Source organism: Tursiops truncatus, chromosome 1, assembly GCF_011762595.2.
Source record: "Tursiops truncatus isolate mTurTru1 chromosome 1, mTurTru1.mat.Y, whole genome shotgun sequence".
Taxonomy (NCBI): Eukaryota; Metazoa; Chordata; class Mammalia; order Artiodactyla; family Delphinidae; genus Tursiops; species Tursiops truncatus.
Window position 1 is genome coordinate 68,546,497 of NC_047034.1, and position 27,387 is coordinate 68,573,883.

Consider the following 27,387-nt stretch of genomic DNA (forward strand, 5'->3'; position numbering starts at 1 on the left):
TTGGACTTAAAATCCATGGACCCAGTATGTTATATATTTGGCTATTATCTTTCTCCCCTCCCACGCTGTGCCCCTAACTAGAATATAAGCTCCATGAGAGCAGTAACTTGGCCATTTTTGTTCACTACTATATTCCAGGGGCAAAATAGTACCTGGTGCATAGAAGATGCTCAACAAATACTTGCTGAATGAATGAATGAAAGAATGGTGATCAATGGAATTACTGCTAGAGGTATTTAGAAGATAAGGAGCTATCTAGCAGTATGTAGGGTACTCCCTGGGTGGGCAGCTCTATACGCGATTATCTGAAGATTACAGCAATGGAAGAGGCAGAGACCTTGCCTTTATGGCATTTATTCCGCAGGTCAATTGTTCTCAACCCGTTTTGCAATATCTCAAGACGTCACTGATGTAATTTGACGTTAATTCAAATTAATTATCTTTAACTTATTGTAAATAAACATGTGTCAAACTTCATCTTGGTAGCAGGGAGATGGTATCAAGATATAAAACTAACAAGGGGCTTGATCTGAGGACTGAGGAGATGTTGACAAGGTACATAGCAATGAGGACTCTAGGCATCTTTGGACCCTGGAGCAGTGTTGGTAGCTGGGAACATCGACATCTGTTGGTCTCATGAGGCTCAGATAGTGGAAGCCTACTGTGTATGAGGGGCAATGTTCCAACAGGCCCGATTTTAACATACCTTTGAGAGACCTGCAGTTAGCTTGGTTTGGAGACATCATGGTGAAGTGGGAAAGTGCCGGCCAGGAATCAGTCCAGATTTCTAGTCCAACTGTTATAGGGATTCATTGTGGGACTTTAAGCAAGTCACTAAATCTTTCCAGTAGACCATAATGTCCTCTGTAGACTGTGTGAACTCTGTGGTCCTATGATTCTAGCAAAAATTGGTGTCACATCTCCCACTGTCTTAGAAATTGGGATGGGAGTGTTCACAGATGCAAACAGGCATACTCACTAAAATTCTTAAGCAAATATTGTTGGTTGGAGGGCTTCAGTTTGGACCTTATTCATCTTGGGTGTTAGGAATGACTAATACAGAGACGCATCCTCTAAGTTTAAAAAGTTTAGAAGAACAAGGAAGAGATATACAAAGAAAATACATTTTCAGATTTAAAATCATACCCTTTGACTACCCTTGGAAAAGGAGCATAACAGGAGGAAGTGGAAGCACTCATTTCTGGGACAATGATGATTAGAACCTGGAAAACCAGAAATCAGCCCCCAAAAGTTGATTGACAAAGTAGACTTCCAGGTCCGAGGAAGCCAAAAAGACCCAGGAAGATAAGGACAGACAACAGACAGTAGGAATTAATGGAAATGAAGTCATCGTAAACAAAGAGAAGAATATTTGCTGATGCGATTGGAGATTGAGGACAAATGTTAGAAAGCTCCTGTAGGACTGGAGATGAGGACCATCTCTGTCTGCCTGGTGCCTCCATTCTCCTACTCTGCAAAAACTTGCTACACTCGCTCTTTCTCATTACTTCTTCACTCTTACCGGTCACAATCTACTACCCTACCTTTTACTCACCCACTGTTGTCCGTAGCTGTCCTCCAGGTCATTGAGGTATCGATTTTCCCAGCTGATGCGGATGCCCAGCAGATCAGTAGGTTTAGAACCATTCTCAGCCAAGATCACAAAGTAGGTGAAGAATCCTGCCAGAGCCTGGATCATCCCTGTGAGTGATAGAGTCACAGGTCAGGGGAACCTGATTCAGAGAAGGAGCTCAGAAGGCAGATCATGGAAGGGGTGCTGCCTGGGGCTTGCTTCTAGCAGGGTTGATGTGTGTCTGAGGTGTATTGCTGAAGATTCATGCCATTAATGATCTGATCCCACAATCTCTGTAGGACTTGTCTCCAAACTCTGACATTTCTTTCTAAGCTGTAATCTAGAGTCATCTTTTTATCATATAAGCTTAAAACTGGAAAGGACCTTAGAGGGGATATGTTCCCTCTCCCAGCTGAGTGAGTGCTGGACTCCACCCTGTCCCTTCTCTCTGACACCAGGACACTCATCAAGTCCTCTCATCCCCTCGCATCTCTCCCATCTGCCCCTTGCCTCTCCCTTGGTCAAAACCTCCATCCCCTCATGCCTGGACCACGGCTATGGCTGACGTTAATGTTTGCCTACTGACCACAGATCTGTGCACTGTGTAGGTACTGGTGGACATTGATTCTTACAACAATTCTGAACTATCATTTACATTTCATAAGTAGGAAAACTGAAGTACGAAAAAGACTCAGTCATTGTCTAGGGTCATACAGGTCGTGAAATTGGGATTCAAACATAGGTATGGCTCCTAAATCTGTGCTTTTTTTCTATGTGTTTCCATCTTTAGATATTAGGATTGTCTCCTCTGTCCCCATCTCTTTCCTGTACCCCTATTGTATCTAGCAACTCAAGAACAAAGACCTCTAATGGCTCTCAAATGTCTTTCAAGGCTGGCCCCGCTATAAATGCTACCTGTGTCCACAGCCTCATTTTCCACTACTTCTTTATCAGGAATAAGCGCTCCACCGAACTGGTTTATTCACTCTTCAACAATCAGGTATCCTCTGGTCCCCCACACCGGACCATCCATTTACTAGTCTAAGCCCTATCTTCCAGCACCAAGTTTAAGTCCTGTTTCCTCCATAAGGCCTCTCCAACTGTCCTCAAGATTGGTGAGTCCTCTTGCTTTGTACTCCTGCAGTATGTCCTATCTATACTCATTTGGCACTTGGAGAACAACTTGCCATCATTTTATGTACTTTTGCTCCTTTTTGACTAGACTCTTAAGTCAAGGGCAGATCAGAGATCAATGTTCTTTTGTGTCCCAGGGCCCAGCACAGTTTGTTGTTAAGAAAATATCTCCCTGACTTCCAAGCCAAGATTGGTCCAGTGGCCACGCCGTTGCAGCCGCTCCCCGCTCCCTTCACCCCTCATTCCTCTGGCCGCACCAATCTGTCCGTAGGCCACACCAGTGAGACGGTCATTCACCAGCTTATCAGTCTTTGGATTCCGTGCAGCCCTCTTCATGATGTCACTTTAGGCCGACTTATAAGCCAAGGAGATAGCAGGGACCTGGAGGATGGAGGGTGGAAGTGACAGGGAACACACAGTTCAGAAGGAAACTCAGAAGTAACTCGAGCTCTGCCCCTCTCCCTGGACATAGATTTTTCCTACTCCTCAGTCTGTTTCACAGGAGTTCCACGAGCTGGATTCCAGCTTAGTCCTCACCATGTCAGTGCCCAGGTCAATGCAGAGGATGGTTATGGTGCCCAGAGGCAGGGGGATACCAAGGATGATGAACAGCAGGAAGGGGGTGATCTCGGGGATGTTGCTGGTCAGGGTGTAGGCGATGGATTTCTTCAGGTTGTCAAAGATTAGGCGGCCTGGGGAGGATGGTCAACCTTCTGTGAGAAGCACAGAGAGTTCACACCTCCCACAAATCAGCTCCTGGACAGAGAGACCACTACAAAGCAGTGTCACAGTCCACGAAAGGGTCCGAAGGTCTTAGGCCTTGGCAGCCCCAGTGTTGTTTCTAAATTGTGTGACTAGTAACTAGAGCCGTGATTTATTAACGAGCCATATCTGTATACTCTTTGTTCTTGGGTTCAACATGGCTACGATCATCTGATCTCTGAAAATTAAGCAGGGTGGGGCCTGTTAATACTTAGAGATGTGTGAGAATGCCGATATAAAAGCCATTAGAAGATGAAGGCTGATTCACAGTAACATGGATGGACCTAGAGGTTATCATACTACGTGAAGTAAGTCAGACAGAGAAAGACAAATATCATATGATATTGCTTATATGTGGAATCTAAAATATGACACAAATAAACTTATTTACAAAACAGAAACAGACTCACAGACATAGAAAACAAATTTAGGGTTACCAAAGGGGAAAAGGGGGAGGCAGGGAAGAGATAAATTAGGAGGTTGGGATTAGCAGTTACAAACTACTGTATGTAAAATAGATAAACAACAAGGTCCTACTGTATAGCAAAGAAAACTATATTCAATATCTTGTAATACTATAATGTGAAAAGAATATGAAAAAGAATATATATGTATATATATGTGCATATATATATACGTATGTATCTATCTATCTGTATCTGAATCACTTTGTTATACACCAGAAACCAACACAACATTGTAAATCAACTATACTTCAATTTAAATAAAAGTCCGAAGTGGAAAGAGCCTGGGCTTGGGTTCCAATTCCATTTTCTGCCATAACCAGCTTGTGATCCTGGGCACCCCTCACCTTCATTCCTCCTGCCTTGCAAGATGGCTTGAGTCCTTCCCTGACAACCTTTTCTAATATTGTCGTCCCTCCCTCCACTCCCTGCTTTACTTATTATTTTCCATTGCACTTGTCTTCTTTTATTATACTGTTCAGTTTACTTTATGTCTGTCTGTCTCCACTGGAAATTAAATTACACGAGGGCAGGGATGTGTGTTTTGATTTCCAATTATAGTATCCCCAGCATCAAGAATAATGCCTGGTACCTAGTCGATACTCAGAAAGTTTATTGAATTGAGTGGGTATGAAATACTGAGGATCATACAAGGTCTAAATAAAATGTTAACTATTACTATTATGTGGATTGTCATAGATTTTAATAACATAGCTCCTGGAAGAAATCAGAAAGCAGGGAGCCTGGGAAGCAGAATTCTGGGGTTCTCCTGCACGCCAGTGGGTATTGTCTCTGGGAAAGAGGGGCTTAATTTAGCTCATGCAGTCAATGCATAGATCAGGTTCCCGCTGATCTTGATATGTCAACATCATTCAGACAACAGGTTGCTAGAAAGTCCTCCTGAGGTTGTGGAGTACAGAGTAGCCTCACGGTATAGCTACACCCTGAAACTTCCTGTAGACCCACTTGAATCCCCGTGGGAGAAGAAAAACACTGCTATGCTGCATTGGAGCCCCACGCTCCCTAGAAAATCTGGACTTTCCTCCAGTCTCATAAGGGCTCCAGAGAGTGATGTGCTAAGTACCAGCTGAATCTAATTTGCAAAATTTTGACTTACAGTGATTTCTCCCAGTCTGTACAGGAGGTTGGAGGATGGGCAAAGGGAATGAGAATAATGTATACCAACTCTCACCTGAGTCTGAGCAGGTGAAGGTTGGTACCTACCAACCTGGGCACCCTGCTTCCTCACCCTCCTCCATTCCTGTGACGATGGAGGCAAAGTTGTCGTCCAGCAGGATCATGTCAGCTGCCTGCTTAGACACATCAGAGCCAGCCAGCGCTGCCCATGGCAATGCCGATGTCCGCCTTCTTCAGCGTGGGGGAGTCATTCACCCCGTCCCCTGTCACCGCCACAATGGCTCCCTGGGTGGAGCACAGAGGGAGTGAAATAATTCTTGTGTCAGATTCAGGGCCCATCCCAAAGGTCAGTTTGATTCCATCATCCCTTGTTTCTTGATGTAATCATGCTTGGTTTAGGCCTCTTGGCCCTTCCTTCTCCTGCACCTCCTGAGATAGCAAAACTCACAGGGAGCCCCCAAATGGATGCCTGTCTCAGGGGTTCACGATGGGATGCTCTCTGGAGCCTCCTCTAGCCCAGCCCACACATTCCTATGCTTGGTTTGGGGCTGGGCTGTGCCACGTGATTCCCTCCAGATTCTCCAAGCCTCCTTGGTCTCCCTTACCAGCCTCTGACATCCCTCTACAAGGATGAGCTTCTGCTGGGGGGAGGTCCGAGCAAACACGGTCTCAGTGTGGTTTTGGAGGATCTCATCAAGCTGCTCTGAGTTCATATTTTTTAGTTCTGAGCCGTGCACCACGATGGCTTTGACATCCCTGAGGGAGAGGAATTTCAAAAGGCTAGTTCAGAGTGTTGAGAATTCCCCAGGTGTCCTGGTGCCCTCTAAGCCATCTTTGCTATAACCTCCTTGTTTCTCCTTTCAACCCCATCTCCTCACTTGTCCCCAGCCACGCACTGTCCCCAGATTGGCACATTGCATTCCTTCCCTCCTCTCCCACCTCCTCCTCCCTCTTCTCTACCTCCTTCTTTGTCCCACCTTCATCGGAAAACCCACTGACATAGTTGCTTGGTCATTTTCCTATTACGTTTTACTTTGCAGTAAGTAAACTCTGTACATCCTACCTATAGAAAGAACCTCTGAAAATGTTGGTGGGTGGGGCAGGCTAAGGATGGAGGGGAAAAATGGCAGATCTGAGTTCTTTCAGGGATCTCACCTGACATTGACCTGGCTGACAGGGACCTTGAGCCGGGCAGCAATGTCCTCTGCTGTCTCGGTGCCTTCTGAGATGATGCCCACACCCTTGGCAATGGCCTTGGCTGTAATGGGATGATCCCGTGTTACCATAATCACCTGGGTTGGAAGGGGAAGGAAAAGGAGCAGAATCATGTTCAGGGAGGTCCTGGCTCCTTCACCTCTCTCACTAAGAACTAACAGATCACTGCTATCATTCCACAGGGGTTTAAGCAGCTCATTCCCAAGAACTTGTGCTGTCAATCAAAACTCTTGCTACGGCTGGTGGCTTCAACCCATGGGAGTGGGTCAGGGCCATCAGACCATAAAACATAGGACAATCTGAGCTCTAGTTTTCCCAAGAATAAATCAGGGATTTGGGTGTATTTAACTGTATTCAGAATTGCATTTAATTGCTCCAGAGGATAATCTGCTTCTTTAAGTTCAAAGACAGAAACACCTACCCGCAGAACAGTGGTAATAAAGGAACGTCTGGAATAATCCATCTGCCTAGCAAAATTTCATCTAGGCCCTCATTCATTTCGATCCTCAGTCTGCCTCTCTTCTTCCCACTGCCTCCTCGTGCCCCTGGATTCCACCCCTTTTCTGGATACCTGGGGCCAGCCCTAGTCCTGTCCCCTTCCTCCCCAAAGATCAGGTGCTTGTGCTCTGTGCTCTTCTAGCCTTCTGTTCTGTGAGTCCTCCTCACATCTCTGTGTGATGGCTTGTCTGTCTCTCTCCCCTGCTGGAGAGAGTGGGGCCGTGCCTATGATTCCCTGTTAAGTTTCCAGCCCTAGCATAATTCCTAGCGCATCGTAATCCATCAACAAGCAATTACAGAATGAAGGAAGGATCGCTTCCTGGGAAACACTGCCCACGGTTCCCAAGTGCCCTCCCAGCACATAATTCTCAGGCTCTGGTGGGAGGGAGAAGGGAGCTATCTGACTATGACTGAACTAAGAACAGAGGTCCTGGAAAGGTCAGTCTGTATACTTCCAGAGCGTGGAAATAAGCCTTGAAGGAGTTTTCCCATGAGCCCTCCTCATTCCACACTGGCACAGCGGGCTTGCTGGAAGGAATGCTAACTAATCTGGGATTACCAGAGACTCAGGAAAGGTGTGCTGTGAGCAGTTATGCACACCACAGTGCCCTGGCTTGGGTGTGGGGCACTGGGGCCTCACCAAGTTCGGCCTGGGGGGGGCACGAGGTAACTGGTGAGGATCTGAGAGGGAACTGCACAGAAGATTAGAAGATTCCAGAGGTGGTTCAGATTGAGCCCTCAGTGATGCCCTTCCAGGCTTACAGTGCCCTGAACGTTTCCTATTGGTTCATCAATAATGACCTGTAGGACATGTGTGGTAGCTAGCCCAGCTTGACCACTCAGATGGGCCGATCTGCAGTAGTTTCTGGAAGTATCACCTCCATGCCAGGCCGGAGAAATAAAAACAAAGTCAGTCACCCCAAGAGTGAGTTCCTAGGACACAATTTCACAGAACATTGAGATGCATACATACAATAGAAGCGCAGTTCTACAAAGAATGGCTCCCTTTGAAGTAAAGAGCATCTAGTGGTTTCTGGAATTTGTCAAGTACTAAAGGAATTTCATTTCCAACTTCTCGGTGCTGACTGTACCTCTGGTGTTCCCACGCAGTCTTGCCAGCTGCCTTCTTGTGCCCTTGGACTCTCTTCCCCCAGATCAGACCCATCTGAGAGAAACGGTCCAGTGTTGGTGACCATTCTGTAGGCCCTCACGGCTCAGCTGCAGCTCTTAGAGGGGGCTGCGTTCATAGCAGGGGCCAAGTGTCTTCGTACTACTAAGGGCCTCAGGTGGTGGCAAATAGGATGGCATCATTTTATTTTAGATTTTTTGTTCTTTATTTTTTTTTTTTTGGCCATGCCAGGCAGCATGTGGGCTGTTACTTCCCCAAACAGGGATCAAACCTGCACCCCTTGCACTGGAAGGGCAGTCTTAACCCCTGGACTGCCAGGGAAGTCCCTTATTTTAGTTTTTTAAAATTAAGTTTATTCCAAAAGTCTGAACACGTGGCTCTGAAAAATACCAGTCCCACAGTCAATTGTAAAAACTTTGCTGCCATGCAGCCGTTAACCAGCCTCTTTCAGCAGCCTCATCATATCCATTAGCTTGGCATCAACACCATTTTGGAGTTGACCTTGGAAGGGTCTCCCCTATGGGACAACCCCCTGTATAACCATTACATTTTGTCTTCCTTGAAGGATGGCCTCCTGTGTACGTCTTACATTTTCTTAGAGGGAAAAAGGGTGTGATTCAAAATTCCTCACCAAGTCTGCCAAATTTCTGTCAGCTTCAGATCCAGAAGAAGTAAGAAATTAAAATGTAAACCTGTGCCCAGAACAAGGACTGGCCCAGAAAGCACCAGGCCTCCTGCTTCAGGTGTCAGCTCCAGGCCAGCCGGAATCCTATTCAGACTCTTACCTATCACAGCTCGCTCTGCCTCAGGCCGTGACCGTGTCCTGCTCTGGCAGGCCACCTGGCTCAAATCGCCTCTTTGTCTCCTGGTTGGGCCTCCCCCCCACAGTAGGCACAACTGTAACTCTCCTTCTGGCTAAAGAGATCCGTAAATTCCCAGGTGAGGTAAATTTTAGACCGTGTTATTATGTGCACAGAAATAACACAAAGCACAATAATAACCACAATGTTATTCCTCATGCTGGCAGCCCACCTCGAAGCTGAGAAAATGCAAATGAACCCCTTCTCCATTTATCTCCCACAGTATGTATGACGTGGTAACTTATAGAACCACGGAGGAGTGTTAAGATATGTGGCTGTCCTATGCAGACGCGTTACAATCATGCTGTCTCCTCACAGAACCGTACCACCCCAAACATCTTGTAGTAATTAGGGAATTCACTCAGAATAATTTCCTATATCCATCCCTTGGTTCCCACTGTAGTGACCAATCATTGTACTCAGTGCAGCCCAGGCTGCCCCGAGACAAACTGCCAACAGTCAAAGGTCAAGATGAAGCCTTCTCGAACAGATAGCATCCAGTTCTCCTTAAATACTTCTAGCCCCACTCCCTCCAACCTGCCCTCCCAGATACTCCCAGAATATCAAGTATGAGCAGGGAAGGTGACAATACCTAATCTAGGAAGATGTATAGGAGTCTTAGAATTTGAAATGTGGGATACAGAGCATCTCAGGATTAGAGGAATTTTACTGCTGCTATCCCGTGAAGTCCATAGAGGAATTCCCATCTCTGGGTTTGTTCTGCAGCTGCATTTTACTCTCAGACCACTTCAAGTGGTCCAAACCAGAAGTTTTGGTTTCTAGCTTTTACTCCTGGACGTACACCTGTTAGGGCAGCTGCTCACCCTGAGTCAGGTCCGTTGAGGGCCCCCAGCTCTCAGTCTCTCATTCTCACTAGTGTCTGCTCCAGGCCCCCAGCCCTCTTGGCCTCACCCTTTTTACAACCCATCCAGCAGTACATTTATATGACACCTTCTACCACTTTGTTACTCCTAGTGCGGCCTGCAGACCAGCAGCAATGGCATCAGCTGGGAGCGTGTTACAAATGCAGAATCTTGGGGTGTGCTAGTCCTACTGAATTAGGATTTGCATTCCAACAAAACCCCCAGGCGATTCACATGCACATTAGTTTGAGAAGCGCTGTCCTAGGGTGATGCTTCTCAAATTTGTCTGCACATCAGAATCTCTAGGAAAGTTTTAAAAAATACAGATGCCTGGGTCCCACCCTGAACGTTGCTAATTGAATGGGTCTGGAGTATGGCCAAGGCATCCGATTTTTAAAGCTCCCCTGGTGATCCCATTTTATTTTTTAATTTTATTGAAGTATAGTTGATCTACGATGTTGTGTTCGTCCCCTGGTGATTCTAATGTTCGATGCAAGGCAGGATTCTAACGACAGAGGACACTTATTATTAAGTTCTCTCTTAAGACTGCAACTCATAAGCTCAGGAGGCAGAAATCAGTTCAGTTAAACCAAGAACCTACTCTGTCTGAAGTTTTCTACTGTTGATCCAGTTTATGATAAGTGAGGGGCATCTGGAATGCTCCAGGGTTTACCTTAATCCCGGCACTCCGACACTTGCCCACGGCATCAGGCACTGCAGCTCGGGGAGGGTCAATCATGGAGATGAGCCCCACAAAACAGAGGTTATCCATGGGAAAATTGATTTCATCGGTGTTAAACTTGAATCCCTTGGAGTAAGTGTTCGGCAGACTCAAGAAGCAGAACCCTAGAGAGAGACAGAAGAAAGGACCAGTAGTCATTCCACTGTCTATGTCTCTATCCTGCTCGCCCCAACCTCCTAGATTTTTCAACCCACAACTAATGACTGTTTTTTTTTTTTTTTTTGCGGTATGCGGGCCTCTCACTGTGGTGGCCTCTCCCGTTGCGGAGCACAGGCTCCGGACGCGCAGGCTCAGCGGCCATGGCTCACGGGCCCAGCCGCTCCGCGGCATGTGGGATCTTCCCAGAGCGGGGCACGAACCCGTGTCCCCTGCATCGGCAGGCGGACTCTCAACCACTGCGCCACCAGGGAAGCCCTAATGACTGTTTTGATGCCACTCTTCAAAGCCTTCTCCCACGGCCCCCTCACCTAGCACGCGTTCCCCCAGACCGCCCAGTTCCAAGTAGGCATTCTGGAAGGCTTCCTTTATTTCATCATCCGTTGGGTACTCCTGCCCTTTCAGAAGGTAAGTAGAGCAAAACTCCAAGATCCTCTCAGGCGCCCCCTTCATGATTGGTACGTGGGTCTGGGAGCCGTCCTCCCAAAGGTGGATGGACACCTAGGGAGAGGAGAGGAACAGGAGGAGAGAGCGAGGGTTGGGGCAAAAAAGCAAGGGTAAGGTTTTTGAGGGCAAAGCCGACAGGCAAGCTGCGTCACACCTCCATTTCCTTTGTCCCCTAAACCAGCGCAGCCCCCCTCCCTCCAGCCAAATCCGACCTTTGGTTGAGCCCCTCCTCCCTTGCAGGAACCCCCAGCCTGGTATTATCTGCACAGGAATCTGTTATCTTCTCAGCCAGACTGGACGTGAAGGGCAGCCCAGGCACTCTCCCCTCCCTGCTTCCTCTCTGCCTGGGTGGCTAGAAGCAGAAGTCACGGGGCCACAGAGACAGCAGAGTAGACAGGAAAGAAAACTTAGAGTCAAACACCTGTGCTCTAGGGCCAGCAGGAATGCTTCTTAGCTGTATGACCTCAGGTCAGTCCACTTAACCTCTCCAAACCTTGGCTCCTTTGATAAAATGTAAAAGGTTCTGCGTTGCCCACCTCATTGGGTTTTTATAAAAGAAAGATAATATTTGTAAAGAATATATTGAAAAACACTGACAGTTCTTTACCGTGGTTGTTTGAGCCTGAAGGACGGGATTAGGACGAATAGTAATAACAACATTTATTGAGCACTTATTATGTGCCAGCCACTGTTCCAAGTACTTTACATGAGTTGTCATTTAATCCTCTCAGCTACTACCCTGTAGTAGTACTATCAATTTCTTTATTTTATAGATGACAAAACTAAGGTTAAGCTGTGTCCAGAATCACACAGCTAGAAAGTAGGGGCTGTCAAGGAAAGAACCCAAATTAACTCACTTTAGAACATGCTCTCTTAACCAACCTATGCTCTAAGTTCTTCGTTAACTCTGTCATCACACATTTAGTGGTGAAGTCTACTTAAAACTTATGATTGTTGCTTTGTTTTTATTAATACTGTCTTTTATTTTTTCCCAAAAAATAAAGTTACCTATTCACTTTGAGTTACCAAACTCTTTAGGCATTCTGACTTGTTTAGTTTGACACTGAATCGTGGTTGCTTCTTACGTTTTTATGTTCATTTTGGGGACTGATGAATAAACTGTTTTCCAAGTGTTGCCAGTAGAATTTGTATAATCACATCTTTCATAATTTTGTTTATATGTTGAATGTACTGTTATTTTGTGTTCGTGAATTTTTTTTTTTTTACCAATAAACAGAACACGTCTCAAAACCAAAAAGAAGAAAAAAAAGAATATATCGAAAACTGTGAAGCACAATGCAAAAACTGTTAGCCATTCTAGCCCCATGTCTCCTGGAAACATGGCACGGCCCCTGAGAGGGGCTCGACGGTACGAGTTGGGGGTCCCTGTGGCTCAGCTGGGGAGGGGAGAGCGTAGTCAGGAAGGGAACCTGAGGAGACAACTTGAGGACAGAGAAATAAGATCAGTTTCATTTTTCATTTTCCTGTGATCTCTGATCTGGGAAAAGGAACTGTCTCTGGGTTTCCTCTTATGATCGACAGGAAATTCCTGCTACGTAGCCTGTTGGGTAACAAAATCAGCACACTGAGAGGAATTGAGCTTGTGGTACCGAGGGGACCAGACTGTACTGGCCCAAGGAGAAGCTGGGTGGGAAACCTGCATGTAAAATGTGGTTAAAACGGCTTCTTTGGAAACTTTCCCAAAACTGTTATATTCAACATATACTTAAGCAGTTAAGAGGGGAAACCTAAACTCATGTAAGGAGAAAGCTGTAAAAAAATTTTTAAAAATTTTTCTGAGTGCTTAAAAGCTATTTGTTGACTATCAGAGATTATCAGAGACGGCAGCAAGACCTGCTTAAGCTAGTAATTTGAGCACAGAAGCATCACATCTTGATAGAAAATTACAGGTGAAAAAGATGGGAGAAATCTTGAAATATCAGAACAGAGAAACTTCTTCCTTTCATTTTGATCTCAGAGACGGAAAGAGACCAGGCCTTGCAAACGACCGCCAGGCTAAGATGTCCCTTGCGGGCCAGAGCCTCTGACTGTCCCAAGAACAAGCTGATTAAGGCAGGTTGTTCTTGGGTACGGAGCAAAAGGAGCCAGAGGGGTTTCCTTGGACCCCCCAAGCAAGCCCCGCCAGAGCTGGGTAGCCTGCAGGCTGGCCGAGCACACTTGGTGCAGAGAAGGATTTTGCTGTTTGAATTTGATATTCGGTAGCTCAGAAAAGGCACTAACGTTGTCATTTGGGGGAAAGGTTGCTATTTTGTTTCATGTCCCATCAAATGTCATGGGTATGTTTTACTTTTATTTTGAATCTTGTGGAAGGAGAGGTACCTAATTCTTTCCAGTCGAAGGCTTTAATCGGGTCCTGCCAAGCACAAAATTCCTGTCTGGTTAGTGAGGTCACTAAACGTCAGGAAAAAGTGGAAATAAGTTTGCAGTTTGGGCTTAGGGGACCTATCTCATTACACGGATGAAAAGTCAGATGAGACAAAAAACTATGAATCTGTTTCTTTAACTTTTACTCATTCAGCATTCAGGGTGAAAATATAGGTAATTTGGTTTAGAAAGATCTATATAGCTTTTGTTATGGCTTTTTTTTTTTTTTTTTTTTTCCGGTACGCGGGCCTCTCACTGCTGCGGCCTCTCCCGTTGCGGAGCACAGGCTCAGCGGCCATGGCTCACGGGCCCAGCCACTCCACGGCATGTGGTATCTTCCCGGACCAGGGCACAAACCCACGTTCCCTGCATCAGCAGGCGGACTCTCAACCACTGCGCCACCAGGGAAGCCCTGTTATGGCTTGTTTTTTAGTTACAAAAATTGTTTTTTCTTGTGACAAAAGCTTTTAAGATCTATTCTCTTAAGCAACTTTCAAATATAAAAGTATGGAACGCCTCTTGAATTTGCCTGTCATGACGGGGCAATGCTGATCTTCTCTGTATTGTTCTAGTCTTAGTGTATGTGCTGCTGGAGTGAGCACTATTACGTGTTTTTTAAGACACAAAAGCAAAACTGACTTTTGGGAGTTGAATTTCTTCTCTGTTACCCACACCTGTTGTCTGACCTTTACGGTAGTACATAAATTTGGAGAATTCCACTCCCCTAAGTAAATCACGATTGCCCCATATGAGTCAAAGCTTAGCTGCTAGAGCCCCCATCATGGTGATGCCACCGTTCCCTCCTTTCCACACTTTCCTCAAAGCGTGCCAGGGTTCTCACGTGGGAGGGAAGTACTGGGTTTCTTGTCCCTCACATGCATTTTACTGTCAGGGCCACCACTGTCCCTCCCTCAGCATTTCTCCTTCCCTTCAGTCCTCCTTCCCTTGTCAGTCCTCCCTGGATCATGGACAAAACAGCCCTGGGAAAACAGCTTCGCAAACACTCTGAAAAGCCCTGACCGCCTACCTGATGGCAGCTGCGAGAACTGCAGGCACGGAATGAAAAGAAATATTTGATGACTAGTGAGATAAGATGCCTCAGGGAAGTGACTGGCAAATCCAACATATTCTGCAGCAGCGAATTTCACAGTTGCCACAGAGACGCCTCTAACGTGACTTTCTCCAGCCAGCCTTTGCTGCCTACGGACATTTCAGCACTTTATGACCTGCTCTCTGCACAAGTGGCGTAGCCTCAAGTCTGCTTATGACTGAATGCCTCTTCCTTTATCATCTATGCCTGCATGTACCTGTTTGCCACTTTCCCTTAAGGTGACCCTTCCTCCTACCTGGGGTGCTGAGTATCGACCGTATCTGTTCTACAGCTCAGTCATAAAGGCAAAGGCAAAGCTCCCGTTTCCCCAGATGACAAGCCCATCCCCCACTGCTATCTTCCTACCTTTGTCGGTTCTGTACCTGGTACTTATTGGTAGAATTAAAGGGAATTTCTGCCACCTTGGGGCTTTTCTCTCGCATCTCCTTCACAGAGCCGTAAGACTGCTCGATGAACTTGAGGAGGGCTGACTCAGAAGCATCCCCTGCTGTTGCCCGCTGCCGGGATGGGGTGGGTATAATGAGCCCGAGAGGCAAGGCACCTGGGCTGGCCAGTGGTGTCAAGGAGAGGAACAGAATGGGGAGGGGTGCTGGGGGCATCACCGAGGGCCAGAAAAGAGATAATGAGGGGAGAGGGCAGGTTATACCCTGGACACTGAGGTACCCTTTACTCCCTTGGGCCTGACACCTTAGCTATGGGAAGGTACTCCGGATTAGCCTTAAAATCAGCCCGGTTGCAGAGGCCAGCGATTCGGGCCAGGATAAACCAGGTATCAGAGCCCTTGGCAAATGAATTCCCTAGGGAGAGAGAACAGAACTGTCAGCAGGGATAGGAGAGCTTAAAGCAGGAGTTTATTCACACCCCTTCTGCGCCCAGATGCTTCTCAGAGACAACATTTCATCTCCTCCACACCTCCCTGCTCTCCTCTCACTTTGCAGCTACCTTCTTGCTGTCTGGACTCACCACGCCCTGTCAGCTACTCATCACATTCCCCACATCCTTCCACTCTCTGACCGCCAACGCCACTAGTCACCAGTCTGTTCTTCGCTGGTGTCAGCCTCATAGATGGTCCTGTCGAACCACAGGTGGGCGACGGTCATGCGGTTCTGGGTGAGGGTGCCCGTCTTGTCGGAACAGGTGGTGGAAGTGGAGCCCAGTGTCTCCACCGCCTCCAGGTTCTTCACCAGGCAGTTCTTCCGAGCCATGCACTTGGCTGTCAGGGTCAGACACATCTAAGGCCGTGAACAGGGGAGAGGGGAAACGGAGAGGAGAGCTTGGCTGCTCACAGCGCTTTGTGTTTTTGGAAATCTGATCGTTTTCACTGCTCTTTTAATTTTTTATATTTATTTCCCTTTTGTTACCACCTAGTCTTTAGAAACCCCATCTGTGGCTATGGGAAAGGAAATTAGGAAAGTGATTTCGGTTTGTACTTTATGGCAGAGTTTCAAAAGAAGAGTGCTTTCTTTTACCGGGGTATCATAGAGAATGATCTATTCCTCCTGGAATATTCCTCTCCCCCTCGATCCTTTCATCTTTTCTATTCTGCAGCCTCTACTCCATTCAAGTTCAAGCTACACTTCTTTCTCAAGTCCAGTCTTTCCAGGGACCACGGTGAGAGCTAACCTTTGATTGTGGCATAAGATGCTGTGTGTGGAGGAGGGTTGTACCACTAGTTTAAAAAAGGAGTGGGGAGGAGAGAATGATGAAACTGAGAAGGACTGTTGCAGCGCTGAGAATGACTTGAGAAGTCACTTAAACCAAAAGGTTTTTGTTGACCATAAATCCAGTGAAAGTCAGGTGTGGGGCAAGGTTATTTTAAAAACGAATGAATTCTTAGGCTGCGGTTATGTACAGAATTCTAATCATGGAGTTGTTATTTATTTACACAATATCATGAGTACTGATGTTTTTGTGCTGGTCTAACCACACCCTGGGTATTATTCTCATTTCCATTTTAAGAAGGGTATTGATAAAGGAGAGCATACCCCAAACAGGTGATCAGCAAGACGAGGGGTCTGAAGATGTGTCACAGGAAAAAGGGCTAAGGGAAAAGGGATTATACGACCTCTCCCCTGGAGAGTTTGAGGGGACATAATGGCTATTGTCAAAGATCTAAAGGGTTGGGCTTCCCTGGTGGCGCAGTGGTTGAGAGTCCGCCTGCCGATGCAGGGGACACGGGTTCGTGCCCCGGTCCGGGAAGATCCCACGTGCCGCGGAGCCGCTGGGCCCGTGAGCCATGACCGCTGAGCCTGCGCGTCCGGAGCCTGTGCTCCGCAACGGGAGAGGCCGCAACAGTGAGAGGCCCGCGTACCGCAAAAAAAAAAAAAAAAAAAAAAAAAAGATCCAAAGGGTAGGTTTGTAGAAGAGAGAGAATTGACTTATTTTGTATTTCTTCAGATGGGAAAACTGGGACCAAACAGGGAACCGTATGTCTGCTCAATATAATGAAATCTAACTAGAGCAATCCAACAATGAAATGAGGTCAGATAAAAAGGGGTGGGCTTCCCATGACTAGAAATCATCATCATCTCCTACAGATTTTATGCAGGGTATTTGGCATTGGTTGAAAGGTTGAATTTATATGGGCTTTGAAGTCCTTTCCAGTAAGATTCTATAATCCTAAATTAATCTTCTTCTATGAACTGATGAATAAATTGAGGCCCGGAGTGCAGTGAGTTGGCCAGGTTCACCAGCCAGTACACCCAGGACTGGAACTCACTCCCGGTGATCGATAATCTACGCTTTCTGCATCGTAACTCACTTCTTTTCTCATTAAAGAGAGAAGGCTCTGGAAAATAGGGGTGAAGGAAGTCAGTGGCATTTGGGAGCTCAATGATTTGACATCTGTATACGCCTGAGAGTACTCTGCCCTGGAGAGGTTCAGCCGCGAAAGAGATACTAGTGATTTCATTTCCTTGGGGTTGTTTGTCTGCCCTGGGGCCACATTCCACCTTAGCTACTCACAGTGATGGTGGCCAGCAGCCCCTCAGGCACGTTGGCCACAATGATGCCAATAAGAAAAATAACAGCCTCCAGCCAGATGTAGCCCAAGATAAGTGAGAGCCCAAAGAAAGCGACACCGAGGAAGACGGCCACGGCTGTGATCAGATGGATGAAGTGTTTGATCTCCATAGCCACGGGGGTCTGGCCCACTGCCAGGTCAGAGGTCAGCGAGGCAATTCGGCCCATCACTGTGGAGTCTCCTGTGGCAATCACGATGCCCCGGGCTGTGCCTGTGGATGAAGGGGGAAGTCTGAATTGGAAAGGCTGTTGGGTTTGGTTCCTACAAAGAGAAAACTGTCAACAGTCAAAAACAAGGTGGAAACTCAAGGTCCTCTGAGAGGTTATAATGTTCTACTGTCTTTACAGTTCGCTTATGCAAGTGAAGTCCTCCTCATCTGAAGAATCTCTGAAGAGGTTTCACAGTTCTCCAGAGATACCCAATTTTATTGCCTAATTGCCTTCACTGTCAAGAAGGTCTTTGTTACACTTAGTCTAAATCTCTTCCATTGCCTATATGTTCCTTATTTTGTTCTCAGCAGCTGAAGAGCTTCTCCAGCCCCAGGAATAGTGGTTACCCTTCTGCTAGAATCCTGTGTTCCAGTATCTCCCCATCCTCTAACCCAGGGCTATTCAATTTGCCGCCCCCATCCCCAGGAGACATTTGTCAAGGTCTGGAGGCACATTTAGTTGTCACGACTGAGGTTGCTACTGGCACCTAGTGGGCAGAGAGCAGGGATACTGCCAGGCATCGTGCAGCTCACAGGACAGCCCTCCTCTCCCGCTACCACGAAGAACAGCGCGGCACAATTGTCAGCAGTGTCGAGGTTGAGAAACTCTGCTCTGACCGAGCCTCTTCCCTGTTTTGCTGGCTGGAGCCAGTCTGCCCCCTGCTGGGTGGCATAGGCCATAACATGGCCCCTGAATCAGACGGGGAACTTGACATACCCAGGATGTAGCTTGAAATGAGGGGCCCCATAAGGTTCTTTGCTCAAAATAATTCTTCCTGCTTTACCATGATGGCTGAAATTCCTACCATTAAAGTTACAGTCAGAATCACCCAGAAAAGCAACATATTATAGAAATAGCACTTATTTTCGAATCAGAAGGACTCAGGGCTAGAAGTTCAACTTCCAATGTACTAGCTGTTCACCCTAGAGTAAGTTACTTAACCTCTCTGAGACTCAGGTTCTCTCATCTTTAAAATGGGGTAAAAGCATCTACAAAGCTGTGAGAATTAAATGTTTTTAAAAGAGCCTAGAACAGGGTTGGGCACATGGCACTCAAATATTTGTTTCTTTTTTTCTCCATTTAGATGAATTTATGGTCTCCAGAAGGATGGCTAGAGAATCGCACATACGCCTTGCAGGGTAGCTCTAACCTGGCAGCTCCCACGAACACCATAGCATGGAGCGGCCAGTCCATTTTCAAGGTCACCTTCAGCATTATGAGTCTGAGAGCAGGTTCTGCTCCGACCGACAGCAGACGAGTGAGGTCACTGCTATGTGAAGAGTGGTTCTGGAACGCCTCACAGTATGAGGCACTCTGCAGGTGAGCAGGAAGATACTGAGATAATTGAGAGGTGCTGAGAGGGTTTATTTTGGCAGGGGGTAGGGGTGGCTAGGGTATGGTGTCACTTATAGTCATTTTGTGCCGTGGTTTAATCTAGTTCTTCATTTTTCTTCCTTCTGCTATGGTTTTCCCCATGCTTGGAGAGACAGGATTTAATAACTAATCCCAATGTGTTTAGAGAGGGGGAAGGTTGATGTCAACCTTGGGGAAGGTTAAGAAGGCCAAGCCTCCCATATTCCAGGCTAGACTGACTTCTTCCTACGCCTTCTATACAATGCCAGAGAAATAGCTTACCATCTCCCCCCTACCCTCTATGAAGATGCATGAGAACCCAAAGAGAGATGTTTGTACCAGCAGCCCCGTCAAGGGCCACCGTGATGAAAGCAGAGAGGCAAGGGCCTAGGATAAATGTTAAAGTGATGCTACCTGTTTGCAGATTGCATAGGGATTCCTCAGTTTAACAGTCAAGAGCTCCTTCAACCTAACTCCACCCTCTTGGTCACATCTTGGGTCCCTCTAGCCTCCTATTAAAGCCTTCTCTATTCTAGTCAGATCCCTGTTTCTTAGATGGAATTCCATCATCCACTTTCCCTGTTATTTGAAGCATATAATTTGTTGATGAAAAGCCTACTTTGGAAGGACAAATCTGAGCAAATTTCTTCCTAAAATTTAATAATAAGAATCTCATGTTTTTGGAGGAAGCTTGCTAACTTGCATCTTTCTGTTCAATCAAGTTAAAAAATTTTTTTAATATATATTTTATTTTCTAGTTAGATTCTTCTTCAGTCTTAATGGTACTCTACTCCTTTAAGCTATTTCCAAATTAAATAATTTTATTACCAGAGGGGTCATTAGCAAGCTTTATTCCAGGGGAGGTTCTGTGGAAAGAGCATGGGCTTTGGAGACAGACCTTCATTAGAATCCTTGATCCTCCTCTTTTTTGTTGAGTTGTGCTCTCGGGTGCTGCATTTAATTTCTTTGAACCTTGGGCTTTCATGTGTAAAATAGGAATAATATCTGTTGTATAGTCTTGTTAGAATCAGATTTCTGTGGCACTTGACACGTGCTAGGCATTCAATCAAAGAATAGCTATTTCTTAGACACCCAAACATTTATTCTTAAGCATAAATGATGGTTTTCACGTGTGTTCCAGAGAGTTTTGCAGGCCTTCTTAAGCAGAAAGGATGAAGGAGAGGTTGACATAATGATATTGAGCCCATTGGTACCACTTTGGCCAGAGCTGTCTCCCAGTTCAAGGATGCCCTAGATGCTAAGAACAAAGCCAAAGGTGTGAGTGGCACCTCTGGTAACTCAGATTTCCAATGTCAGTACCCTCTCTTGGGATAGTGAGAAGTTAGGGCTTACTTCAGGAGAAGAGTGACTTAGCAGAGCTGAATAATTTTCCTCCCTTCTGTGCTATTTTCAGCTCATAGAGCATAGTCCATTCACTAGATAGAGTAAAAATAGCTACAATTACAGGGCACTTAGAGTGTGTTAGGTCTTGTGCTAGGCATTTTATTGTGTATTATCTCCTTTAACCCACATAAAAATCTATGGAGTAGTGACTTTTAGTATCATCAGTGCACAGATGTGGAAATGATGGCTTTGACCTTTCATCAAAGTTTGTATAGCTCATGAGGGATGGAGAACGTAGACTATTTACTGGCTGTTACCTTCCCTACTGCCCTTAGAAGATAGAGAGGTCTGGAAATCTTTGTTTCAATCTTTGCTTTTGAATGTAGGCTACTTATGATGCGATATTCACCTTCCACACAGTTGGTGGAGAAGAAGCAGATATTTTGGGTCTCCAGAGGGTTCTCATTGGTGAAATCAGAGGAGTGGGATTGGGGCTCTGACTCTCCTGTCAAGGATGAGTTGTCCACCTGGGATGGGAGAGAGGACAGGTCATGGAAAAAAAACACCAACATCATCATTATTGACATGCAGAGAGAAGCATAAACTTACACACCACTGTAACCTCAAATCTGCACTTGTGACTTCTCAAGGTTCTGAACAATAAGATCATATTTTTTTGAACTGAGTCCAGGTCACTGCAGTGCTCTAAGATCATACTTGGCCCCCTTCCATAGCGTTTCACATCCCCTCACCTTACATCCTTGTGAAGAGATAAGCCAGATGTCAGCAGGGATCCGGTCTCCCCGCTTCACTTCTACCAGGTCTCCTACCACCACGTCTTATACAGGGATCTGAATCTTCTCTCCACCTCGGATTACCAGAGCTTGCTGTGGGAAGATAGTGTAGGGTCATTTCCAAAGCTTTTTGCTCCCCTCATCCAGTTCCTGCTCTCTTTCCCTCTGATTCCCTTTTCTTACACTGTCACTCACCACATCATTCTCGAAGGTCTCTTGGGTAGATTGCAAATTCTTACCATCGCTGTCTGCAGGGCCCTTTGATGCTCCTCTCACTAAACTGTGAGGTCTATCTTCCCATTCCTACACTTAGGCTTGGCTGTATGGCTTGCTTTGGCCCATAGGACATTAGCAAATGTAGTGCAAGCAGGCACATAGAAAGTGCTTGCACACTGGGGCTTGCCCTCTGCCACCATATTGAATGTGCTCAAGCTACCCTCCTGGAGGGAGAAAGATGATAAGGAGAGAGGCCCCAGCTGTCCATGACATCTCAGCTGAGGCCCCAGACACCTGAATGAAGCCTTCCAAGGCCACCCAGCACCAGCCAAGGTCAGCCCAGATCAGAAGAGCAGCCCAGCCACAGAATTGTGAGAAATACTATGTTCATTGTTTTGAGCCACTGTGTTTTGGGGTGGCTTGTTTAGCAGCAAAAACTGATAGTCTCCAAACTCCTACTTCATTCTACCGAAACGTTTCCCACTGAACTCTTACCCAAGGAAGGAATTAAGTTATGCTGACACCAAAGGCAGAAGAAGCTCCTGGGCTATAATGCTAGAACGTGATCGTGTCATTGGGAAACTTTGCAGCCTGTTCCTTTCCAAGTTTTCAAGCCCTGTGCCTAGGAACCCCCTTCTACTGTCATATTATTTCCAGGTTCTTTAGAAAAGTTTTATTTGAAAATAATATAAACTTTCAAAAGAGTTGCAAGAATAAAAATTGTACCAAGAACACCCATATAACCTGTACCCAGATTCATCTGTGAGCATTTTACCCCATTTGCTTTGTCATTTGTTCCCTGTCTCTATATATGTGTGTATGTAAATACTTTTTTTCCTGAACTATTTGAGGGCAAGTTACATACATCATGATCTTTTATTGTACATACTTCAATGTGCATTTCCCAAGAATTAGGATATTAAATAACCGTAATACAGTTATCAAATTCAGGAAATTTCACATTGCCACAATACTTTCACCTGCTGTCTGCATTCCAGTTTTGTCAATGGACCCAATATACCCTTTACAGCATTATTTTCTGCTCCAGCACAGGATTTGGTCTAGGGTCAGGTATTACATTTAGCTGTCATGTCTCTTTAGCCTCCTTTAATCTGGATCACTTCCATCGCTGTTCTTTGTCTTTAAGGCCATCGACATTTGAAGAATCCACCCTCCCTTTGCCCCACCCCCCCTTTTTGGAATAGAACCCCCAAAGATTTGGGGTTTCAGATTATGCTCATTGGATTCAGCTCATGCATTCCAGACCAGACCACTTCATGGATGTTATTGTGTTTTTCTCAGGGTACTTTTTTTAAAGTCTTTTTTTTTTTTTTTTTTGTGGTACGCGGGCCTCTCACTGTTGTGGCCTCTCCCGTTGTGGAGCACAGTCTCTGGACGCGCAGGCTCAGCGGCCATGGCTCACGGGCCCAGCCTCTCCGCGGCATGTGGGATCTTCCCGGACCGGGGCACAAACCCATGTCCCCTGCATCGGCAGGCGGACTCTCAACCACTGCGCCACCAGGGAAGCCCAAATTTTTTTAAAGTCTTTTTTTTTTTTTTTGTGGTATTTTCTCAGGGTACTTTTAAGGCCTGATAGAATAAAACCTAAGTGAATGTCACCCTCATTACCAGCCTCACTCAGTTCACTCACGGTAGGAAATAATTCTTCAGGGGACATACAAATCATGCATTTGGCTGCATTCTACGCATCCTCCCACTATATCCTTCCACATGAATCCTACCTGAGGTACCATGATCTTAAAAGACTCCATGATCTTGGAGCTCTTGGCCTCCTGATAATAGGAGAAGCAGCTGGTGATGATGTCCACAACTGTTAGTACAATGCCGAGGTACAGCTGGGGGTTGGGAAACAAAGGGCTCATCAGTAGGTCCTTTTCTTCCTCTTCATCCTCAGGAAGTCAGCTTGCAAGGGTAACAGTCATTTTTCCAGGTGGAAGAAACCATGGGACTTGGTGGGAGAGCACAGGGGCTGAGCACAGGCCCGGTTCTCTGGGCTTCCTTGTGAAGGAACCCAGAGCTACAGTGAGGGGCCAGCAAAATCCCAGGCCCGAGAAAGCCTATATCTTCCTCTCCAGGAAGGCTATTCATGGGGTAGAGTGAGGCTATTGAGGGAGATGGAGAGGAAGGATAGGAAGAGATTAAAATTCTATGAAAGAGAATGGATAGCAAAGTGCTTTGATGACCAGTTGGGAAGATAATCACAGGACAGCAGGTTTCTGGGGGGAACGTTGTATCTCAGGGAGCTGAATCAGGAGCTATCTAGATAAGAGGGAAACCAGGAAGGACCAAAGCTTCCTTAGAAAATCCTGGGAGTATAGGGATTTGGGCCAGAGGACTTCAGGAGTGCTAGGTGCTGAGCAGAAGAGTATCGAGGGCTAAGCAGACACTGGGCTTGGTAGTAGTAGTTGAACAGACTCACATTATCTTTGGTAGGGTCCTCATGGAAGTATAACTGGATGCCATAGGCCACGAAGCAGAGACCGGCACCAGTCCACAGTAGGAGGGAAAAGCCACCAAACGGTTGTTTTCAGAATTTAACCCATTCTGGAGCAGTAGGGGGTGGGCTAAGTGTATTGGGTCCATCTCGAGCCAGGGTTTCCTGTGCCTCTTCGGGGCTGTGGCCCTGTGTGGAAAAGAAATAGGAATGGACGGAGAACCATGAAACCGGACCAGTCTCCCATGTTCCTCCTTGGTTACCAGATGGCCATCCCAAGCCCCTCCAGTGAAGAAATTCTAGAGTTAGGGGAACTTACATTTTGAGGGCTTTTATTTAAGTTTATTTGTGGTCGTTGTATTAGTCGTTATAGCAGCAGCAGCAGCAGTAATAGTGATAATAGCAGAAATAAATGATTTTGTTGTTGAACCAGCAGTTCTCAAAGTGTGGTCTGGGGACCCATGGGGTCCTGAGACCCTTTCAGGCGGGGTCCACAAGGTCAAACAATTTTCAGAATAATACTAAATTGTTTGTCTTTTTCACGTTCATTCTCTTAAGTATACTGTAGAATTTTCCTAAGGCTACAGGGCACATGATAGCACAATAGCGTTAATGCTGAAAATATATGAGAATCTAGCTGTCTTCTATTAAAAAGCTAGACATGAAAGAGATTTGCAAAAATGTAAAATGCCACTAATTTTTTTTGTTTTGAAAAACAGAGTTATTTGCCATAAAAATATTATCTGTACTAATATATAATGGTTGTTTATAAATGAGTTAGGAAATACTTTTTAATTTTCTCAATTTTAATTTCTAATATGATAAATCTAAGTAGATGTAATCCACATAAGCAAAAGCTCTTTGGGGTCCTTGATGGGTCCCGAGGACAAAGGTTTGAGAGGTGCTGCCCTAACCCATCCTCATTCTCTCATCGAATCCTGAACTCTCTTTGCGTAGTTACCATTTCACCTTTTTCTGAGTGTGTGTCCTTGGCTGGGCGCAGGTTAAGGGTAAGAACATTGACCTTGAACCTAGGGGCTAGATTTCTAGCCCTGCTTTTGTCCTGGCAGCCTCAAGGTCGGGAATGGAGACCCTCTGCCTCCCTCAGGGAGTTCCTTCACTCACCTTGGTTAGGTCCACAGAATATTTGGTGCTCAGCTCGTCCAAGGTTAATTTGTGATCATCCTGAGGGGGCAGTAGAGTCATTGAGGGACAGGGGGTGATGCATGATTTCTAGGGGAAACATTTCAGGGAAGAGAGGTGGCACTGGTTGAGGGACAGGGGGTGATGCATCATTTCTAGGGGAAACATTTTGGGGAAGGGAGGTGGCACTGGCCTGTGTGATCAGTTTTCAAGGTGAGACATTAGAAGCCTGAGGGTTGAGAGGGGTTTTTGGAGGGCAATTTGTCAGCACCCATTTCGGGTGTTCTTACCATGACCACTTCCTTCTTCAGGTCCTCCATCTCTCTCTTTTTTGTCCTCTTCATCTTTCTTTTACTCATTTTAGGACCCTTAGGTCTTGGGCTTGGATTCTGCTCATGAGGTGTCACGGTCCCTTTTCTCCCTCCAAGCCCCATGGCTTTCCCTGGATATGGCTGCCCCAGATCAACTGGTGGGAAGAAAGCAAAGAGAGTGAGGGGTGTGAGGAAATCAGGAGGAAGGAGGGGGAGAGGGGTGAGAGGAAGAATGGCTGAGCCGGGGGAGGACTGAAGGAGAGAGAGAGGGAGGGTGGTTGGGCGGCAGCGGTGAAGCCCTAGATGGAGGAGGAGGAGGTGTCAGGAAGGAGGGCACAGGAGGGATGAGAGGAGCCTGAGGCCTGAGGTACAGGAAGGAGAGGGGTGAAGAGAAGGAGTCGAGGAAATGAAGTGTGGAGAGTACTATGTGCCTAAGTGATGAAGATGCTGCAGGGCCCTGAGCAGGTGGGAAGTGCAGTGGGCTTCAGGGCACGCTGGGAGCTCCCCCCAGCACCGAGGCAACAACCAGGCCTGTTGTCACATAGACCTCAGGAAAGTTCTAACTGAGAATCCACAAGTCTCAGTCTCTGGGTTTGAGAATGATTGGAGAAGTTTCTGCCACAGAGAGAACTGCAGTCTGCTGGCAAGGCTAGAACAAAGTCCCAGTCTGGTCCTGCTGACCTCTGAGACTCAGAGGTACCCTGGATAGCTGACTCAAAAAATAAAGCAGGCAGTCTGTGTGTGTGTGTGTGTGTGTGTGTGTGTGTGTGTGTGTTTTTGCTGAGGTGCCCTGCCCACAGACATTGACTTTGAGCTTTTGGTTGTAGGAGATCAGATAGCAGAATAGGTCAGATCTTGGACTTTTGAATCTGTCCTGGGTTTGGGTCCTGACTCCGCTGCTTACTGGCTGTGTGGCTTTGGGCAAGTTACCTAACCTCTCTGTGCCTCTCTTTCTTCATTGGTAAAGGGGGCTACCATCTGCATTGTAAGGTGGCAAAGTAAGGATTAAAGCAGGGTGCTCCGTGTAAAACACGACGTGTGACTTATATAGTATGTGCTCAATATACAGCTTGAATTAAATATTATAAGTCTTACCTGCAGCTTAATGTGCAGCTCTTCTCAGTGAGACTAAAAATACGCTTTTCATGTAATAACCCTGAATTTCCTCACTTCAGTACGACATATTTCTCTCTTCCATTCACCTTCTTTGACATCTCAGTAAGTGGTTTGACTGTATTAACTTTATATGTTTTAAGTGTAAATTATACTCTCCCCCCCTTCTGAAAAAGGATCTGAAGCAGCTGTATATTTCTATAATGTACACATTGTTTTTTCAGTTATGCATGTCAACATACATTTTCCCTTTCTATTTTTGGGTATTTATTTAATTGCATTTTGGCTTGGCATGCTTTCAAAAAATATGACTGGATCAGAAAACATCCATCTTGGTGCTGATGTAACCTTCCTTCAGTATTCAGAAATAGAAATTTTCCCTTCCCAGCTGGGACAAATAATAGTCTGTTTCTTTAATAGATTGGATAAGATTTTTCTTCTCTATTAAAAGTGTACCAAATAAAAACAGAAAGTCCCACTTTCTCTCCCCCCAGACTCAGATTCCCCACGACTGATGTTACTGCTGTTGGCAATGTGCTGGGTGTCCTTCCAGTCTTTTTTCTACATTTATACCAATAGTATCTATAAGGAGGTAGAGTCTTACCTTTTATAGCATCATTCAGCTCCCCTTTCATTTATGTAAAGATTTGCTTTTTAATGGCCACAGGCATGCCATATTCTGTATTGACGGTGGTCTATTCAATTATTCTCACTACGGATGGATTTACAGGATATTTTCCTTTTCTTTTTTTTAACCACTGAAAGCACTGCTGCAGTGGCATCCTTATATATAGTACTTTCGGCCCTTGAGCTTCAATTTATGTAGAATCGATTCCTGTTGCTGAATCATAAGATACTCTTATTTAAAACCTTAAAATGTTCTACCAGATTGCTCTTCAAAAGAGCTCTTCTTATCCATATCCCAGCAACAAGATGCAAAAATGTCCACTC

General features: G+C 46.0%; 1 protein-coding gene, 1 long non-coding RNA gene and 1 pseudogene across 2 annotated transcripts in view; 1 reads left to right on the forward strand and 2 right to left on the reverse strand.

Annotated features, from left to right (window-relative positions):
- ATP1A4 (ATPase Na+/K+ transporting subunit alpha 4) overlaps positions 1-25,805 on the reverse strand; it is a 30,801-nt gene extending 4,996 nt beyond the window's left edge. Inside the window, 19 exon segments of the mRNA XM_073805631.1 lie at positions 1,556-1,701; positions 2,965-3,088; positions 3,245-3,399; positions 5,183-5,270; positions 5,272-5,355; positions 5,676-5,826; positions 6,226-6,362; positions 10,309-10,481; positions 10,845-11,034; positions 14,839-14,973; positions 15,164-15,273; positions 15,510-15,708; positions 17,441-17,709; positions 20,814-20,931; positions 21,157-21,291; positions 23,157-23,270; positions 23,855-24,058; positions 24,995-25,054; positions 25,303-25,805. Of these exon segments, the coding sequence (XP_073661732.1) occupies positions 1,556-1,701; positions 2,965-3,088; positions 3,245-3,399; positions 5,183-5,270; positions 5,272-5,355; positions 5,676-5,826; positions 6,226-6,362; positions 10,309-10,481; positions 10,845-11,034; positions 14,839-14,973; positions 15,164-15,273; positions 15,510-15,708; positions 17,441-17,709; positions 20,814-20,931; positions 21,157-21,291; positions 23,157-23,270; positions 23,855-24,058; positions 24,995-25,054; positions 25,303-25,446 (2,736 nt within the window). The 5' untranslated portion in view covers positions 25,447-25,805.
- LOC141278836 (uncharacterized) overlaps positions 1-27,387 on the forward strand; it is a 62,359-nt gene that overhangs the window by 23,849 nt on the left and 11,123 nt on the right. Inside the window, exons 3-4 of the long non-coding RNA XR_012332227.1 lie at positions 12,218-12,349; positions 18,792-19,027. This is a non-coding gene — a long non-coding RNA (uncharacterized lncRNA). The remainder of the gene's footprint in view (positions 1-12,217; positions 12,350-18,791; positions 19,028-27,387) is intronic.
- LOC117309742 (U6 spliceosomal RNA) lies at positions 13,867-13,967 on the reverse strand (annotated as a pseudogene).